Raw genomic sequence first — 21,616 nt, 5'->3', positions numbered from 1 at the left:
CATTGCTGCCCTCCACAGTTCACAGAACTAGTGGTTATATGGAATGAATAGTATAATAAGGTGCGTGTGCTGTATATCCGGCTTCCTATATGGTAAAAAAATAAATCATTTTGATCTAATTTGATTTGAGTTGTTGATTATACAGATTATGTTTGGTAAGAGTTGCATTTAATATGCTGTAGAGTTTACTAAACAGATTAAAACAGTAAAACTAATATTGATAATACTACTCTTTTTTGTCCTTGGCTAAAATACAACAAATTCTCTGACACAACTTAAACCACAACCCTTCACAATTTAAAAGCAGGTTTCATTATCAGTATTCAGGAAGAATTTTACAAGCATCATTTATCATGACCAGTAGTAGTGACTGCTGAATTTCTTCTGGATTTTCAGTTAATGATGTGACTGACACACCATACTGTTTGTCAATTGTCCACTGTTTTCTGATGAAAATCCAGTTTCTTCAAAAATACCAGATGTAATTTATAAATTCAGCATAATCTTAACTCAGAAAAGTAATTATTTTTTTGTCTTAAAAACAAAAGAATAAGCTAATTTTTGTATTTTGGATTAAATCTAGCAGTATTGCTGCAGTAGTCACAAACTGTATAAAATAAGTGAATAGAAGTGCACTTACTTAAATCTCTCTCTTCTCTTCCTACTCTTTCTACTAATAAGGAAGTAATATTATATTTGACAAAAAACATAGTAAAAGTACTTGAGCAATTCTGAAAATCCTATCACTGTGAACTGTCTTACTGGAATATTTTTCACAATATTTCAATCAGGTGGCACAGCCATCTAGTGGTTGCATATGGAAATTTTGTACTCAAATAATACTGTTCTGTCAAATTGTTCTCTAAGTCTAAGTTTCTCACTCCCCAGGAAGCCACACGGTCCTTTGGTTTTAATTCCTAAATGGATTGATTGAATTACTGCTTTATTTGCTATAGAAGATATTAGGTTACCAATAAACTGCAGAACTGTGACTTTCAAGAGACATCTGTTAAAATGTGGCTCATGAGTGAAATTTGTGTAATTTAAAAAAGTGTCCTTATTCCAGATGAAATGTACATATTGTAGCAGATTGAAATTTGAATAGAAGATTTGTGGTTTAAACAGTGGTATTAGCTATGTATACAATATATGATATATACAGTTTACAGAAGATTAAAAAAACATAGAACTAATTTTATTTCAAGTTCTTTATTGTTGTTCACTAAAATACAGCAGACTGCTGGGAATGTGGTTACCTTTTTTCTAAACAACCGAAGAAAGACTTTTGACCAAAACATCCTCATACATATTGTTTTTTGAATCATTAAAGCCTTGTGTATGACAGAAAAAATAATTTTATTTTTTAAGCATTTATCTGTACTCAGCAGTGGAACCAACTTTATAGACATCAACAAAGTCAATATATGTCTAAACCTTTCCATTCAACCATACAAGTATTTCACTAGACATACTATATACAAAACCTTCTAAATTGACATGAACATACTGTACAGTACATTTTATGCAGCATATTGCATACTCTTTCTAATTGCAAGGCTAGCTAAACCCAGAATGGTATTGGTCATTCAAAAGTTAAAAAGTAATCTGGAAAATAAAATATTCATAATAATGTATAGTACTCACACTGCAAACCTAGTTATTGGATATTTTGATTGTAGTTTCTATTCTAGTAATACAGCAAAATGCTCAGTTCTGATACTGGGTAACATTTAGTCTGAGCAGAAAGGGGAGTCACTCAGGAAGATTTAATTCTAGCAGAAGCAGATACTTAATCTTGAACAAATATATTAACATGCTTAAAAGCAGTCTTGAGGAAAAAGTACCTTTTTGAAAAGCCAAAACATAAGCGGAAACTTGGCAAAACATTACAGTATGTTGATAAGGTTTAAAAAAAAAACCCAACTCATACAGTCAGATTTTACCCCGGAGAAAAGAAAACAACATTTATTGACCTGTGTGAGACAATAAAATTTAAAAATGACATAAATTGAGCAAAGTTCTGGTTTATGAACCCTAGCACACATATTGCCAGTGCTGAAACATACAATATATATATATATTTTTGCTTTGAGTTATGTAATATATACAGTAATAACTAATATCAGGCATCAAAGCCAATATTAGTCAGGTGTGATTCTGTTTAAACAGTGCTGAACTATTTGTTGTTTCGGTATGTTTAATTTGTGTTTCTGTACATATGGAAATCTGTAGTAGTCCTGAATTCATAAAAAATATAATATAAATGGGCATAACCAGAACTGTGGATTAAAAGATGTCCCTGTGTTCAAAATAATACTCTTTATATAAAATAGTCTAATTTAGAGTGATTCACATTAAGGTTTTGATGGGGTATTAATTTTGCTGAAAATAACCCAGCACCTTTTTTTCTCTTTCTCTTGTTTTCAACATTTGTTCTTCTGCCCTGGACCATTTATGCATCTCCCTCTCCACCCCCTCCTCTTCCTCTTCTCCTCCTTGGTTTCTGCGTTACCCTGCTCCTCCAGAATACAACGCTCGCATCAGGGGCATCTGGCAAAGCATGAACCCACCAAACACCTCCCATCGCCTGCGGTCTTACTCCTTCTCTGGTTTGTTCATTCCCACCTCTCCTGCTCCTCGCTTTCCTAACCTCTCCCTGTTTGCACCCTCTCTATCGTTTGTTACTTTTCCCATCTCGCATTTCACTTTAATGAAGCTCAGCATGTTTTTCTCTCATTATATTCCATTCACCTTCTTGGTAGCATATTTCAGCCTAGTTCATGGGTGGGGAAAAACAGTAGTGGTAACATGGTTGCATCATTTTTATGCTGCAGAGGAACAAGTTAAAGGTTTATTCATTGCTGAAAAGAGAAGAATGGAAACACAACGTTGTGTTTCCATTCTTCTCTTTTCACCATAGAATAAACCTTTAACTTGTTCCTTTGCAGCCTACGCATCCTGACGCAGGTACCTACTTAAACTGCTTTATTTTTATGCTGTTTATTTTGATGATGCATACTAGCATGATGACTCAACAAGATGTTGAATGTTGTCTGAATCCTATTATTGAAAAAAAAACTAGATAGACTCATAACAACATTGTATGAATAGATGTGCTCTCCAAATTTAGCATTATCAGTGCTTTATTGTTTAAGAAACATTAACATTTTTAGAGGCAGCATTTTATAAATGCATAAGTCATAAGGCTTGTTACCTATAAATGTTTGCGTTTTAGGTTTACACAATCTGTCACAGTAAAATTGTGGAATCCAGTTGTTAAAACTATTTCTTAAACTATTTAGATTAATTTTTTAAAACGTTAGTTTAAACTTACTAATTTTGTGTTGTCCACCTCTTACATGCTATTTGCTTTGCTGTGTTGAATTAAATATTCTTGCTAATTAAATATAGACAGATAATACAAATATTACTTCTAATGATCTCTTCCTTCTATGAGATTGTAACAGAGCAAATACGAAAGGGTACACAGCTAGTAAAAGGACTAATAATGCAAGTATCGGGTGTCAAGATTAGGGTAATGGGCATTTTTTTTGTATAAATTCTGAAAATGATTTACTGTACTGTGTATGAATGATGTTATGTTTTTAGAACAGCATGGTAATTCCAAGTTAATGGGATGTTAATTGTCTTTAAATATTTGCAATGTTTTGCATTTTTTCAAAGACCATTGATTATTCTATTTTATTTTGAAAGATGGTCAATAAGTCCTTCTGTTTACTGTGATGTTGGACAATTCAATGAAAAACCATGGTTCTAATAGTATTTAAAAATAAAGTCAAAGGAGGCAGTGTTTTAACCATGTTTTAGCCTCTTTTGCTCAAGGGAATTGTGTGCAAACTTTAATGAAGACTAACCCCTTACAATTACAGTACATTTTATTTAATGAGATCATAGTGATAGAATTTATCAAATGCAGTGAAATTCATAGGTTCATTTACACAGCAAAACTAATACATAAATTTCTTATTCTTTTGGTAACAATGTTACTGTTGCCTGTGTCTGTGATATGACTTATTTTGGAACAAAGCAACAGCAAAGTTGCTGTTAAACAACAATTATAAATTGTGGGGTTCTTGTAGCATAATGCCCACATTTTGTGATTATTGTATCACAATCTCTGCATTTATTTGTGCCAACATTCCATTTAGGAACAGTTCAATGTTGTTACATTTTTGGTATTTTTTCCTTATTGGTATTTTCCCAATATCTGTGTTACATTCTCCCGATGCCTGCATATTGAGTTTTTGTTATAGGTAATGTCACAGATATAGTAAAATATTATAATATTTATTTTATACTTTTTGATACTTTGAATGTGATTTTATTATCAAAGCAAATGCTTCTAGAAATTTCTTTCAATTTTTATTTCATTTTGCTCTCTTCTAATTTTGTTGGGACTAGACTCATTCTTTTTAAGAAAATAGCCTCTATTGTTATAAAGGGCTCATAGTTTAAATATTCAGAAAAGAAAAAAAAAACTTGCATAAATCTTTAAGAACAATTGGTTTATTTTTTGTCCTTTCAAAGTTAGAAGAGGCAAAAAAATCAGAAAAAATAGCTGAGAAAAAAATCACAAAAGGTCATTCTGTGTTGTGGAATGTAAGGCTTGCAGTCGGTCTCTGTTTACAGCAAGATTCATTTTGTCAGCATTCGCAGAGCAAGGGCAGCTACAGAGACACTTCAATCATTCAAGGTTGGAAAAGGATGTTTTCTTTGATCATTTTTAGCGTTTAAGTTGCTTAGAATAAGAAACAAGCATCCTAAAAAACGGAGGTCATTTTGTTTCTAAAAATTACCGTGCAGCAGCATTAATGTCTTTCCTAAGAAACATTCAAAACAGGAGTCATATTAACTGTGTATTTGTATTGTACAGTAAGTGATAGCAGAACGATTATAACAAAGGAGTTAACTGTATTACCATGAAACAGAAAGAAGCTCACAACCATACTGTATGTGCTAGAATTCTGATAACTTAAATTGATGTTTTACAGCATTTGCAAGGATACAGACAGAAAAAGAGAGAGTGAAAACATATATAGGAGACCCAGAGTGGTTCTTTGTATATTTTTCTAAAAAGGAAATTGTAGATTTTCTGATTTGTCTGTTATACTCTCTCAGTGCTTTGCCAATTGACAGAAAAATCTTTCCATCCTGGGATTCCCTGCTGTACCAGCTGGAATCATTTAGCCAAACCCTGTTGTCAAGGTAACAAGGCCTAGTATTTGACATCTGCAGCTGTGAAGTAGTAAAGTTTTTGGACATCTGGTTTGCATGTTTCGTGGCCTAATACATCATAGGGGAAATGAACTACATGCTCTTTGCACTCATTCGCATGTGAGGTTATAGATTTTTTGGGCATAGTTTTGGTTTTCAAATGGTGATGTGCTCAAATAGACGACCAAAAGAAAAAAAGTTAAAACTGAAAATTTAACAGGATACAACAAACAAAATAAAAAACGCAAGTAGTGAGGTTATCCATGAGATACGTTTTTTCAGCTAATTTTACAAAGGAAGTCACAAAACCGTTGTGGTAAGAAAAGTAAATTCAGCTTCCAGAGTCTTCTGTTCTAGGACAACAGTGTTGCTAGAGATGTGTTTGTATTTTTATAAGACCTTTACAATACTCCACAAATATTGTGCTATTGGTAGTGTTTAAAAATGTGAAGGAAAATGACTGGCGATCTATGTTTGTTGTGGATGGTCAGAATCTTTCGGACTCTCAATTGCACTGTTCTTGACCACTCTGGCACATTGCAGGCTGCAGGCAGCAGGTACAGAGGCTCTTATAGCTGGAAGCTAATATTTCACATTATGTGGAGCAGGCTGACTCTAATGCAAAACATTGGAATCATGTAAATATTTTTCAGATGTTGTAGCTTAATTTCCAAAACTCTGTAACTCACACTTCAATGTTTTTTCTTAGGCTTGGGTAGTTCTGTTAGTATATACGGTGTATGGATGCTTTATATGAATGCATGTGACGTGATACTGTGTATGCAATGTTTTGCGTTATTGCAGGCTTTTCTATCATTTCTCATTCCTTTATATGTGATTCATTGGAAAATTTGTGTTTGAGCTTAGAACTGTGGAAATGAAATTGTGCATTCCCTCTAGGATAATGTACAGAAATCCTTTCCAAATACAGAATTGCAATTTTAAATAATAATAATAATAATTGCTTATACTTATATAGAGCTTTTCTGGACACTCCACTCAAAGCACTTTACAGGTAATGGGGACTCCCCTCCACCACCACCAATGTGCAGCCCCATCTGGATGATGCGACGGCAGCCATAGTGCGCCAGAACGCTCACCACATACCAGCTATTAGTGGGGAGGAGAACAGAGTAATGAAGGTTACACCCCTACTCTTTTTGAAAAATGCCCTGGGATTTTTAATGTTAGTCAGGACCTCGGTTTTACGTCTCATCTGAAGGACGGCGCCTTTTAACAGTATAGTGTCCTCGTCACTATACTGGGGCACTAGGACCCACATAGGCCACAGGGTGAGCGACCCCTGCTGGCCCCGCTAACACCTCTTCCAGCAGCAGCCTTAGGTTTTTAACAGGGAAGTCTTTGTCATTGATTTCCATTACACCCCACTATCTTTACTGATACAGTATGTAACAATCAGAACTCTCGTTTATGAGGATTATAAGACGGCTTCACAAAAAAATGTTTTGTGTATGAAATGGTTTATTCTTGGTTTCTTACAAGTACTCTCTTGCTAAATACTTTTAACTGGAATTTGTGCCGGCAACACAGTGGCACAGTAGGTAGCATTGCTGCCTTGCAGCGCTGGGATTTTGGATTCAATTCTAGACCTGGGGTGATATCTGTATGGAGTTGTTAGGTTCCCCCTGGCTTCACGTGTGTTTCCTCTAGGTGCTCTGGTTTCCTTCCACAGTCCAAAAACCTACTGGTAGTTGAATTCACTTTTGGGAAAGGTGTGAGTATTTGTGTGTCTGTGTTTGTGACTGACGTCCCATCCAGGATGTGCCCGTTGCTTGCCAGGATAAGCTCCGGCTCCCCGCAATCCTGATCCTGAATTGGAAGAATCGTTTTTCAAAAATGGATGGAAAACAGGTGGATGGAAGTTCTATAGCAGGCTTTGTCAAGATGATTATTTCTACAGCCAGGTTATTTGGACGTGCTTTGAAAAAAGTATTCATAATAATAATTTAAGCATTTAAGTCTTATTGTTTTCTTAAGAGTTTCTGTTTATTTTAAACAATGCATTCTTTGTGCTTAACAAAAATTGTTGGAATTTGCTCATTTCAAGCTGTTGCAGGACATTAAGTCAGAAGTGCTATTATCCAGAGAACTAGAATAAAACTGGATTGTTTGCTTCAATGACTAGAGAAAATGTTCAGTGTTTTATTTCGTGAAAATATTGAATATTAAATATTATTTATACTGTGTGTGTTTCATTGTTTTGGAAACCATGTGTGTAATTGATTGACTAGCAGAAAACTTTAACACTGAAGCTCAGGTGTCCTGTTTTTGTGCAGGTGTCCGGTCCCAAGGAATGTTGCCTGATGAATCGTCCGCCCCCACACGACGCAGAACAACCAGTGAAGGGCAGTATGAGAATGGCCACGACGGAAGCTCTACCCACAGTACCATGGTTCGGTCCCCCATTCGATGCGTCTCTCCCGAGGTGGTCAATACTATTGCTGCAAATCCAGGGGGCCGACCAAAGGAGGTACATATTTATAAGATGCTTTCTACAAACCAAGCAAATACATGTTTCCAGTTTTTTCAAACCTGAATAGATGTTCAATCTGTGGCTCCTCATTATGGCTGTTGAGATTTAGCTGTTTTTGTGTAAATACTGTATAAGATGGATGGGTTTAGAAAGTGTTAACAGCAAAATAGAGCATTTTTAACTTTTTACTGGTATCTTACCAATTATTAAAATGTATTCAAAGGAAGTACAGTATATATACCCTGTGATACAATATACCCTGTAATATTCAAAATGACAAGCCCTTTAATAGTTACCTTTTGAATAGATGTTTTTTTTTTATGTGAACAAGTAAAATTATAACAAATACCTAATAAATAATAAAACTCAACAAATCAACAAAGTTGTCAAAAGTTCTGCAATAATATTATAATACTGCATGGAACACATTATTATACACAAATTTGATTTTATGTAACTAACCATTTAGTTCTGAAATAGCCACATATGTAAATACAGAAACTTAGCAACGTGGATACAGAAAGTACTATGATGTAATTCCAAGGTTCAAGCACTGGCTGCTGTCTTTGGCCCACTTATTCCCATTTTTTATTTTATGCCGTATTAGGATAAATAATATGTATTTGTAAAGTTGTAGAATCATGTCATTCAATGACTTAATGGTTGCTATGAAAAGGCATACATACAAAATATCTTGAATCTTGAGGTGTCCTTGGAAAGTGGACCATCAGAGAATAGCTGAATAGGTCTTCTATTGTTAAATAAGTATTTCTCTTCAAGAACAGTGCTGTGTTTTACATGACTTTGTTTTTGTAAGCCTCATAAATGTATGATGCTCTCTTCTTGTCCTGTGCAGCCACATATGCACAGCTACAGAGAGGCATTTGAAGAAATAGATGGCGCTCCACTAAGTCCCACATCCAGCAGTGGTGGTGAGGTCCTTCCCCTGACCCCTGCTTTTCCTGTGTCACCACAAACCCCTTACTACAACCTGTGTAAGTTCACCATCCCTGGAGGAAGAGGGCGCTGTTTAAAAACGAGTAGACTACAGATACTGTAGATGGCCTCCTAAAAACCCATCACTATGTAAATTTAGAAATTAATGGTGCCACATTTTTAATTTTTTGCAGCTGAAGGTTTTGCTTTTTGAATTCATATAATTTTTCCTAACATTCTATGGTAGAACTGTACAGATAGTGATACCATTTTCACTTATTCAGTTTTTGCATGTTACATGTTACATGTTTTAAGGTTTAATACTGTAGGTGTCAAAGTAAAATTGCAACCCGGTTGATAAATGGTTAGGTTGATAAATCACTGTTTACAAAGGTTGTTGGGCGACATGGTGGTGTAGTGGTTAGCATTGCTGCCTCACAGCACTGTGGCCATGGGTCCAATTCTGGATCTTGGGGTACTGTCTGTGTGGAGCTTATGTGTTCTTCACATATTCATGTGGGTATGCTCTGGGTTTGCTCCCACATTCCAGAACATACTGTAGATGTAAGGCTAATTGGCTTTTTGGAAAATTAGAGTGTGTTCATGTTTGTGTCTGTCTGTGCCCTATGATGGACAGGCGTTTCACCAAGAGTACATTCTGCCTTGCGTGTATTGCTTTCCAGGATAGGCTCTGGCTCCCCCACACCCCTCTGTTTCACAAAATGTATAGGAATTGGATGGATATGTAGACAAAATCTGTTAACCGACACAATCATGTACATGACAGAATTCTTTGGTTGTCTTTGTTTAGGAAAATAAGATCATAACCCATTTTCATGTGTTTTTAATTCAATCAATTACTTTTCTTGAGATTTGTAATCATGGCAAGAAATGCTACATTTAGAAATATTAAGCAATTATGCTGAAACCCTGAAAAGAGCAACATATTTTAACAAAAGAAGAACATGACAAAATCAATGACTTAATCAATTATGAATTATTCTCATAATAATGGTGTATTATCTTGTTTAAAAAACATTTTAAAAACAGTGTTGAAATGTACAGATGTGTATACAGATGTATACAAGCACAAGTATTAATCTTGTGACAAAACATTTTAAGAATTTTTTTTCATAGTGCAAAAGTCACAGTATAGGTTAATAATAACAATTACAAAAAACATATTAACTGTTAGTTAACAGAGACTTTAGGTACTACTGAAAAAGGGTGGTTCACAAACACCTGAGTTTTCAATCTAACTTCAGAAAAAGTTTTGATTTTTTATTTTGTCTTATTTACAGCTGTTTCTCTTGGTGATGGGTTTTTATGCTTTGAAGATATCCTTTTCCTATTTCTATGAAGCATTAGTGTTTCAATTAGTTTAACAAATTGTCTATTAGTCAACATTAAAACCAGCACTGTAATATTTGGAATTGCTGTAAGAAAAGAAGATTACAGTACATACCAAATTCTAGGGTCAATATCTGTACAACGATACAATGTTCAGTGTTTTAAAAATATATGTTTTCTTCCCTGAACAGAGTATCACTATAGAATCCCAGCACAATTAAAAAAATAAATTATGTTTATGCCAGTTAAAGTACTGAGCCATGTATTACTTGTAATCAAATAAAATCAGAAAGCACATACAGTCTTATTGACAAGTAATCTTATTTTGCCAGTAAGGGTTTGTGTTGGCTAATAGACATTCTTCAACCCACAGATGAGAAAGAATTCCATCACTGTTTTGCTTTCATAAAAACCTTCCAGTGCTCTTGTGGGCTTTGAAGAATATGCTGTTATGAAGAGATCTCTGTTTGAGGTACCCACTAGGATTTAGCTTCCCAAATCACAAAGAAAGTTATCTTTTTGAAGGAGAAGCAATAAAAATAGTGATAAATCTTAGAATTCCACAATAATTGCAAGTATAATCAAGATTGTACAGTTTTGTTGCATTTAAATACTGACATGCATGTACTGCATATTGTAAATACATGCATTCGGTTTACAGAAAACCTTTAATTTAAATCTTTACTGATATTTGTTAACATATTGATTCTCACCATGAGATCATTACTTAGTTTAAGATGCATATTACTTTAAAACATAGGTACATAACAAAGGTTAAACTATTAGCTAATCCTGTTTGACTTGGAGCAATTTCATGATCCCAGAATTTCATCAGTCCTTTCCTTAAGCAATTTATTAGAATGTTTGTCCCTGAGCCATGCAGCTCTGAATGTCTTCTGTTTCATGTCCCAAAAGCTGCTAATTTTAATGATCACTTGTAGGTCTTTGTTTCTTTGTTGGTGTACCTGTATATAGGATTATATTGTAAAGATTACTTTTTCCCACTTAAGATGAATTCTGAGTCAGTTATTAATGACTAAGATTGGCCCATGTTACAATTTCTTTTATTGTGGTGGTTTTCATGAAAGCAGAATGTTGAAATGAACTCTTTCCTTTGTGAACATTAGAACAAATAGAATGATTTAAGACTGTATTTTATGACGGCTCCCTCCTCCTACAGTGAAATGTAGGTGTTATATGGAACCCATCTAAAACAGCCCAAATGCCATAGCAGTGTGCAGCATTTGGCTGCAAAACAAAGAATTGTTTGGGATTCTTTGGTAAGTGGAAGATGCATGAAACAGTTCCAGTGTCGTGTCTGTCCCTTCCATCCAGCACTCTTTCTCTCCCTCTATTTCATTTTGCATGCACATGGAAAGTAAGATTATGAAAGATATAGAGACTGAGCTGCAAACAAATCCTTTCTTGTTTTATGCTTTTGGTTTCAGAAAGCTGTAAATTATTTTATATACTTAGATACTGCAGTTTGTCAAGCTGGCTTTCCTAGAACATATTTCATTACAAGAAAACAGCAACTGTAACAAAAGTCATCAGGTTAATCTCTGCTCATAAATGTTCTTAGATGCCATGCTGCACAATAGTATTCTTTGCTACATCTTACTATGTTAGTACTAATTTACTATAGTGCTAATGTTATAGTACTGAAACCAGAATAATTTCAAACTGTTGCATGGCAGTGAGGATTTTTTGTGTTATACTGTATGTGTACTGTATACACACATTTATTTCTTTATAACGTGTGTATTGTTTTGTTTTGATGTGTGAGTATACATGAGTACACATACACATTTGCCACATACACATTTGAAAATACTAGCTTGATTTACCAAGTTAAAACATTCCTAAGCATTCTTACCCTTCATTCTCTGAAATTATGTATTGGAATAATTTTTATTGTTACTGCTGTGTCAATTTTCTCTCAAGTGATGACAGACTCAATGAGTAAATTATTCTTGCTACAAATGCTTTTGCCAAACAAAATTTCATTCCAATGAAATTCACAAAAAGAAACCAATATACCACAGGACACTCCAAATATTAAATTAGTACAATTAGTGATATCAGCTTATTAATGAGGTTATGTTTGAAACTATATCAATACTTAGGGACAATTACTGTATGGTTATGAAAACAGTTTGAAAATTTAGGCAAATATAGCGTTGAAACACACAGACTTCCAGAATATGTTGAACACACAGGCATCCACAGCATTTACTGGTAAAACAGTGTTTGTGCTTGATGTTGAAAATGATACTTTCTCTCTTAGGCCGTTCCCCTCCTGGCCTAGCAAAAACTCCTCTGTCAGCCCTTGGATTGAAGCCTCACAACCCAGCTGAGATCCTTCTCCAGCAGTCTGGAACTGGTGAGTCCACGTTTATCTAAAATTGTTCTGAACACTCCTGAAAAATGTTTTCAAGAGATCCAAACAGTAGAGGCCCTGTAAAAGTATGAAAGTGAAAGCACTGTGTATCACCTCGTTTTTTTTTACTTAAGGGCACTGGGGCTTGTTCATAGGTTCTAATGTTAGTTTTTACAATGGTGATAAAGGCAATTATTATTTCATTGTATCCTTTTCCCCATTCATAATATTTTCTGGAGATTTTAATAATTTCTTATCTTTTCATAGAAAATGGTTGAAAACATTATCTCCTTATCCAGAGTCCCACCATATATGAACTCTGACCTGATCTTGCTTATTTTAAATATAAGAAACCGTTAATATATTCTAGTTGCTGTCCATTATATCTAATAAAGGTTAATCTATAGATCATTTGTAAGATTTTAGCACTCTGATTAAAATTAGTGATTTGTGAACTAGTTCATCCCAATCGAACAAGCTTCGGTAAAGGAAAGCAGTCATCTGCTAAAGAAAAATGTGGATTTGACTTGATCCATTACTCAAAAAAAATGTGAATCCTGTAGTAGTAGTCACATTTGATACAGAACATTTGACAGAGCGAGTTGGCTTTTACACTTGCAATAATTCTTATTTTCAATTTTAAAACATCTTGGATTTGGTTTAAATCTTTGTCAAATAGATTAAGATTCTATATATTTTCCCTTTAACAGCTGTTGTAACATCTGTAATAAATGAATTAATTTCACAGATTATTTAGCACTACTACTCTGAAGTCTTAAAGTATTACGCCAAAAGTTAGTCCTTTAACTAAAAACAACCTCTGCTGTTTAAAATGTTTGATGTGGTGTGAACTCAAACTCTGATGGTTCACAGAATGGCAATTCCCTGAACTGATTTATGACTACATGCTAATAGTTTGTGGAAATATACTGTGATATAATATGAATGAAGGCCACATAACAGTGTTGGCACAGCATGCAATCAAGTTGCAAACCAGGTTTCAATGATAAATCAGTCAGACACCTCTTAGATGCTCTGTGTATATATTTGGTTTTTTGGTGGTGTTGGTGGGGTAATTTACATCTTTGACTAAGCAATTTGCTGCCATTTAGAAAAACCAAGAGAGCTCCACTTTGATCTTTGGAGTTATTGAATGCTTTTGTTGGGTTAGAAAGACTCATTTGAGAATGTATTATTTTTCCCTTGCTACATAGAAGAGACAAGAGTTGCTTACATATGAAGAGAAAAAATATTATATATGAAATTGATGTTTTTTAATAAGAGTTGTTTCTCACTACATGTACTTCAGGTGGGTTTACATGTGCAGCTGAAGGATGTTAAGTACAAAACATGATTTTTTGTGCTTGGTTCAATTTAATCTTTCAAAAAGAATCAGGGAGTGGTATGCTCTACACCATGGTGAAACATTACACTATTGATATAACCTCCAAACTTGTAAGTCAAATTTTTCTTGGAAGTTAATAGATTGAACACTTCTGAATTCCTTGTCTAATACTATATATAATTCATTACTAAGAAAGGGTTACATGGCTATTTGAGTAGCAGATTTGCTTACCAAGCAAACTTTGTCTTTCTTTTCATATTTTCACTCCTTTCCAGCTCTTGAATTTTCTGTCCCTCCATTTCCAATATCTTCTCTTTTGCTCTGACCTGATTCTTTCACACTATTTCTCTGATGGTTCTTTCTTCTTCCACTCTCTCACTGTAAAACATCTGTTCTTTGACTCTCCTTTCCTTGTCTTTTTCTGCTGTCAGATGCAGACAGTAGTCCTTTAAATGAAAATGAGGAAGGTAAGAATGGCTGTATGAGAGTACTCCACATCACTTTCTTATCCTGCCACCCTCACATCAGTAACGCATCCCAGGGCTCTCCATTATTCGAAGGGTGCTGATCACACCGTTATAATGTGTCCTGCAAAATAACCATCTCAGTTTTTTGGGATTTTTTCCACATCTTACATTCTTATTGCCTATTCATATTCCATCCATCCATTTTCTAACCACTTTATCCAATACTGGTTAGTGGGGGAGCCGGAGCCTATCCTGGCAAGCAATGGGCACAAGGCAAGATATACCCTGGATGGGTATGCTTACCACTGCAGCACTGTGACACCTCTTTTCAATAGATTTCTTTATTGGATTAATAATATAAATATCAATTTCCTAAATTACAATATCTGAAGGTACTATCTTACAAGTCTATAGTTTACATGTTTATATGTAGATATAGATTCTATATCAATGTTTTGCATTGTGTTACTTTTAAATTGAGGTACAGTAAACATTTAATATTATTTAAGGAACTAATAATAGGAATCATTCAACCAGCCATAAATCCAATTATAATAACATTCTGGGTTCCTTCCTGTTTCAAACATTGTTTTCCCATTCTTAATAGTAGTGATGACATTGTACTTGATTTATAGATTTCCTTCTGTTTAATTTCCTTTTTTAAGGAAGAAACATTGTCATTTCCATTGCTTTCTTTCGGGGTGATATTTATATGTCTCATTTTTAAAGGTACAGAACCAACAATAAGATTGAATCTAGTTTCCTTCTACTTGCCAAAAAATATTCATCCATTACAATTCTTAAACTGCACTCTGTGCACTTGTTCTTGTATTTCTACAATGTGTTGCAATGTATTAAAATGGCATTCTTTTTTTTCATTCAGAATGCTAACAGCATTCTTGAATTTGAGCTTTATGAGGTAACGATTTACGGCAAACATTTGTTTCCAGTCACTGTACACTTAACTTTAGTCTTCATAACGTTTATTTGAATCTTATATGGAGCAAAAGTGATTTCAGCATCAGAGATGAAATTCAAATAACTGTAGAAAATTGGGGAGAACAAAATGTTATGGGAAATCGAAGCCTGCACGAGCTGGAGTGAAAGTAAAGCAGTATTTAATATACCTCGATTACCAATTTTAATCTGCTGTCCCCATACAACCGTACCCATACCTATTTTAATGTTTTGAAAAAAAATATGCAAACAAAAGGTATGTAAAAATATGTAATTTTAAATAAAAATAATTAGATATACTGCATTTGTATCGGTGTAATAAAAATATGACATTTGGTTAATCATTTTAGCATGACCAGTTAAAACAAGTGCATTGAGTTCCTTTGCATTCCCTATTAAGAAGAAGCAGTATATTGTCATTCTGTTCTTGGTAATATACCTGAGGCACAGAGAAAAAAAAAGCATAAGAACAAAGCAAGCAAGTTCAGAGCAGTAAAAAAACCACTAATGATTTTACTACTGAGAAGTGAAAGATGAATGCAGGAAATAACCACAAGAGAAGACATTACCTTTCATTTCAGCACAGAAGACAGGCTTTTATTGAATCAATGCAAGAAACTATTTTGTCTGCATGTAATATTCAGTTTAATCTCTTTTTAATGCTCAGTAGCTAAATTGAGTGAAACAATTTGCTTCCCTTCACAAATGGTCCTTGAAAATTGAACCAAAAAATCAAAATCACTAGGTTCTGTCATTTTAAATACCAGTAAAGTTTAGATTTGATCAAATTTGATTGTGAATCTTACCCATATTGTTCTTGTAGAGTCCATTTCAGTTAGAAACTGTATATAATGTACTGTAAGTAGGTGTTTGGATAATGTCTAAAAATGACTTTTTTACTGAATTACTTTTTTAATGTAATTACTGGACCACAGAAAGGATCAAGACTTGAACAGAAAATCAGTAAATATGGTTTCTCTTTAAAATCACTACAGTGTTAATGATAAAGAATAATCAATTTAAATCAGTACAGTATATGATAATAAAATCTGTTTTCTTGGTGCCATCTTTGTTTACAGAGCCTCGGAGTTATGTGGAGTCAGTTGCTCGGACAGCTGCAGCTGGGGGAGGAGGCCAGCCAGGCTCCCCTGTACCACCCACTTATGGCATGGATAGCCCAGGGAGACACACAGCCCCCTCTCATGCCTTCACCTCGCCCCTGTCAACCAGCAGTCCCATTCAAAGTGCTGAAGGGTGAGCAATAACCATATCTCATAAGAAACTCCCTTAACAGAAAGTAATTACATATTAAGAACCTGGATTTCATCTGTGGTTTTAAAGGAATTGTGAATGAATAGTTGTATGAATTAATTATTTGAAAGAGGTACCTGTAGGACCACATTTATTTTACAATAAACTGCAACACAAATAGCACAAAAGCTTCAGTCACTTACATTTAAATTAATCTCTACTGTGTTCTTAAGGAAATAAGTCTAAGTCTGAAAACCCTTGTGTTTTCCCAAGATAACTGAAGAGGAAATGCATGTAAAGATGTGACTTTTTTATTTCCCTCAGAAAGGCTTTTACTGAGAGTGTGGTTTTCCTGCCTTACTTTTTTTGGCTGTTCTGCAGCTTTATGAAATACACACAGGTTTATACTGTATTTTAAACATATCACAGGCTTAATAAAAGATAATCACAAAACAAATCATAAATTATAATGTGTATGAAACCTGTTCATTTTTAAAACTCAGATGAGAATTCAGGATGGTCCTCTCCTCCTGTTATTTATTCAAATTTGCATCTAGTTAGCTGAATAGACATCAAGAGAATATCATCTCCCCTTTTGATGAGCACATGAGTATCATCTTCATGTAATGTAACTATCTAATGATAATAAAAAAAGTTGATTTGGAGAATCTTTGTGCAGTATAAACAATGTTCAAATTGACATTTTAAATTTCTAATGACCAGCTTATCTTCTCTCCTTCTGTATCAGAAGCTATCCTTCTGCTGACAGCAGTATCCGAATGGGTACACCCCCCCATGTGGCTGACTCGGGTTTCCGCTCCCAACCTTCAGAAAGCACATACCGTGTCCCCACCCCTTCTTTCCCTGGCTCTGGCAGCATGACAGGCAGCTATGTGGGTCCTGATTACAGTCCATACCAGCCTGAAGGTGCTCAGGTCAGTGTTGTGGGTGTCCACACAGTGCCCGGAAGCCCTCACACCCTCCACCGCACAGTGGCAACCAACACACCTCCAAGTCCAGCGCTGGCACGACGGATGGTCAACCAAGGAAGTCCTGCCATGGGACGCCACATAGTGGCAGCAAATGGAAGTGAGCCAGGGACTCCCAGCAGCCCTGTACTGGGCAGGCATCCAGCAGTTAGCCAAGTGACCCCCGGAAGTCCAAGCCTGGAGAGACATGTGATGTATGGGTATTCCAGTCCCGATGAGAGACATGGCACACTGTCAAGACAGAGCAGCTCCTCTGGTTACCATCCACCATCGACACCCTCCTTCCCTGTCTCACCTGCTGGCTTCGCAGAAAGCCCTGGGCTCCGGCAAGGCAGCCCTGTCCCACAGCCTGTACTCCCAGAGAAGAGGCGAATGTCCAGTGGCGAGCGCCCCAATGGTGTTCTGTCTTATGGCACACTGAATGGAAAGATGTCCTCGCCTGTGTCAAGTGGTGGCAGCACCCCAAGTGCATCCTTCTCTCACACCTTGCCAGACTTCTCTAAGCTCACCATGTGCGGTAAGCATAAAATGTTTGGCTTTTGTGTTTTGAAGTATTTATAAATAAGCATGCAATAGGGTACATCATCATAATAATGGAAATATCTTTTTTGGGGGTTTTCAGTTCTTTGAAAATATTTACTATAAATGTATCTTAATTACCGAGGTAAAATAAAAAAGAAGGATAGGGTATTTTCACCGAGATTTTCTAGAATTAAAAAAATATATATTAGAAAATTAGATTGAATAAGTTATTGAATAATTATTTTACATAAACACAGAGGCAGTTTATTGACTACAGATATCATGTATGTTCTAAAGTCACAATGGCACATACTGTATTGTGTATCTCAAATTAACCCCCCGTTCTTTTTTTGTAATTGGTCTTGCTGACAACTCTGTACAGATGCAAGTCCAGAGACAAGGGCCAATGTGAAGTTTGTGCAGGATACTTCAAAGTTCTGGTATAAACCAGACATCTCTCGGGAGCAAGGTAAGGGAGAGTATGCAGGTTGGACTATGCTAACAAAATTAGTTTGATCTAAATTAATTTGATATTGGTGCTGTTTATAGTTCAATACGCTTTAGCTATACTACATATATTAAAGTCTTATTCACTCTACTATTAATTTTAACCAGTTCTTCATAAGAAATCGCCATTTAGCTTAGCATACTTACAGAAGTATAGTTGCAAGCAGTAGCAATGTAATGACATACTGTACATGTGCATCTTAATTTACTCCGTATGCATCTAATTATATGGGAAATACCAAAATACCAAACATATTCTGAGGGCACATTTTATTAATTCTGACTTTGACTTTTATTTATGCTGAATATTATAAAATTAAGTGCAACCCATTATGCACCATCTCTCATTTTCCTTCTCTCTTTCTGAATACAAACACCAAAATAAGGAGATTATGTGGTAACTGTATCTGGAAGGAGATCATAAAACAGTGGATTTCCTCTTCCCTTCTTCTTTCAGCAATCGGTTTGCTGAAGGACAGAGAGCCGGGGGCCTTTGTTATACGAGACAGCCACTCATTCAGGGGAGCCTATGGCCTTGCCATGAAGGTAGCCTCTCCTCCTCCCACAGTGGTACAGCAAAATAAAAAAGGTATGGTATCCCAGCCAAAGCACTGTCTATTGCTCAGTCATTATGAACTAATGGGCTCCCTGCTAAATGGGTCTCCCTCTCAGACAATGCAACAATATGTAAGCATTATCCTTATTACAAATCTACATTACTATCAGCTCTTTAAAATAAGATGTACTGTATTTACAATGCTAGACATTAGTCTTAAGCCTGTGTGACCGTCACGATTCCACGCAGTCTCTTGCCCTCTGCCGCTCCACCCCGCAGATTCGGACTATAACACCTGGGGCGCAAACCCACAGGGAGCCAGCTGCATGAGCTAAAGGAGACCTCCCTCAGCCTAGGCAGCTGAGACTAGCTCCGCTACACCTGGTCAAAGGCATTTTCAACCCCATTGCCTGAATCTTTGTCCATTGCTAAACTGGTGTTATATAATCTCTATGCAATGTTATTGTTTTATTCCTCTCTGACCCACTCAAGCCAAATACTTAAATTTAAAGGCAATTTCACAATTGATTTTCTCCAACTAAAATTCAAAAGTTTTTTAAACACTTTATGACTTGACCTGTCTGAGCAGATATTATTGGATGTTGAGATATCTCTTTAAAGTATTTTAGAGCATTCATTGCCTTTTTGCACTACCATAGCAACACCTATGGCAATAAATACAGTAATATTATCCTTCAGCTTCTCACACACAAAACAATGTGTCCCAACTCTAAAATTGTATTTTTAACATATTAGACTTTGTTATGAACTTGCTTACAAACTTCCCCCAGGCCTGGATCACTGTAGAGAATTATTCTGTATATAGCCATTAAATTACTGTAATCTGTTGTTTTTAAACTTAGGTTACTATATTCATTGGAAATAGTGTTTTGTTTTATAATCAGTCATACTTAAATTAACATTCTACTTTTGAACACAGACATACAGTAAATGCCAGTGCCCAAAAGCATTCTGAGTTTCCTGCATACACGTCTGAAAAAACAGACTTATATTCTTGCTCCTCTTGTTTCAGGTGACATTACCAATGAGCTTGTGCGACACTTTTTGATAGAAACAAGTCCCAAAGGGGTTAAACTGAAGGGGTGTCCTAATGAACCTTACTTTGGTAAGTACTTAACAGATTGGTAATCTAACCAAATTGACTTGGAAATTCTTTGTCCTTTAAAAACCCCTGCACCTTTTGGATTGAGGTTTGTACTGTACAGCAGCTGAATTTTCTATTGCCAAGCCTTGTAGTTGTAAATGCACAGATTTTTGAACAATGTGGAGGATGAAGTCAGTAGATTAGTGTGGTATTTAGTGCCATCTTCTGGAGCTGAGAGTAAGACAAAAAATAAGACAAAAAGGGAGCTTAGTTGTTGAATTAGTTACTGTTAATTAAACTACGCAAATGTGTAACAATAAATGAGTAACAAAGTGCAAGAATACAAACATTTTGTATGTAGAACAATGACAAGCAGGTAGCATTCCTGGCATGAGAAGTAATGTTAAAACTATACAACACATGATTTAGATCTCTTTTAATATAATTGTGAACTTTTGGTTGTCAGTTTACACAGAGAATGATATACTGTAACCATAATCCTATAATAAAAAGATAAATTCATGATCTTTTTAATTTTGAAACAAGGAGACTCACAGGTGACTTTTCAAACACACTGACAAAGCAATCTTGAAGGACTTTGTCAAGATTAACAGTAAAATACAGCCTACAGAACACAAGCAGATATTCAGGAGATGTGTAATTAAAACTGAAAACAGTAGATACATCTTTATACAGAGGACATCTGTGGGAGTCTGGAACAAACTACTCAGTAACATTGTTGAATCTTATACCTTGATACAATTGAAGAAATTCTTGGATTAATCACATTCTAACAACCAAATACACTAGACAGACCATATGACCTTTTCTTGAAGCCCTTCTTATGTTCTTATGCAGTATCAATGTGTAATGTTTCATATTTTTTATTTTTATATTGTATATCTAAGAAAAAAAAACTTCTTCTTCTAAGAAAAAACAGAAGAAGTATAAATAGTAAATATTTTTAGTTGCATAAAAAGTTGTCTATCGTTAAATGTGGTTAACACTAACAAATACGTGTCTGCTGTAATCGGCATGCTTGTATATTTGTTTAAAAGGCAAAAGAGTAAAGTCTTGGAATCTTGTTTAAGTCACGTTTATGGGCTTGATGTTCATGTCGAGATGTTATTTTTATTATACATGTTATATTTAGCTACACAGACAAGAATTTCTTATCACTACTTCCATGTGAAAGGTACAGTACAGCTATGGGTTGGGTTTGTCATTACTTTGAAAACATCCTGTTTGGGTAAATGTTATGGAAGCATCTGTTTATTATTGTGAGAAATTCTGAATGATTGAGAAGCAGAAAAGGAATGGGAGTGTCAAAATAATTTTAATGTTTCAATTATTGTTTGCATTTCTTAAATATACAGTAGTCCTATCTAAAGATTTGTCCATAAATTGTTCAGTGTTATGGCCCAATAGAAGCTTAGTCTTCTTCAACAGTCTGCTTACATACTTATGACTCTGTTGCAACTTAGAATGGCAAATAGCCTAAGGCAGAAGTACATAAGTACAT

At 35.2% G+C, this 21,616-nt stretch overlaps 1 protein-coding gene across 10 annotated transcripts in view; it reads left to right on the top strand.

Annotated features, from left to right (window-relative positions):
• Positions 1-21,616, top strand: part of tns1b (tensin 1b) — a 262,650-nt gene that overhangs the window by 224,555 nt on the left and 16,479 nt on the right. For 5 of the 10 annotated variants that reach the window (XM_088931354.1, XM_088931353.1, XM_088931358.1 and 2 more), the window contains 8 exons: positions 7,533-7,726; positions 8,586-8,661; positions 12,303-12,398; positions 16,244-16,418; positions 17,164-17,921; positions 18,309-18,395; positions 18,891-19,022; positions 20,023-20,115. In XM_088931354.1, the coding sequence (XP_088787480.1) occupies positions 7,533-7,726; positions 8,586-8,661; positions 12,303-12,398; positions 16,244-16,418; positions 17,164-17,921; positions 18,309-18,395; positions 18,891-19,022; positions 20,023-20,115 (1,611 nt within the window). Of the gene's footprint in view, positions 1-2,525; positions 2,610-7,532; positions 7,727-8,585; positions 8,725-12,302; positions 12,399-16,243; positions 16,419-17,163; positions 17,922-18,308; positions 18,396-18,890; positions 19,023-20,022; positions 20,116-21,616 lie in introns of all 10 variants that reach the window. The other 5 variants (XM_088931352.1, XM_088931351.1, XM_088931356.1 and 2 more) reach the window with 2 other exon arrangements.

Source organism: Atractosteus spatula, chromosome 13 (assembly GCF_055471065.1).
Source record: "Atractosteus spatula isolate fAtrSpa1 chromosome 13, fAtrSpa1.hap1, whole genome shotgun sequence".
NCBI lineage: Eukaryota > Metazoa > Chordata > Actinopteri > Semionotiformes > Lepisosteidae > Atractosteus > Atractosteus spatula.
Note: the sequence above shows the minus strand (reverse complement) of the source record. Positions and strands in the feature narration are given on the sequence as shown.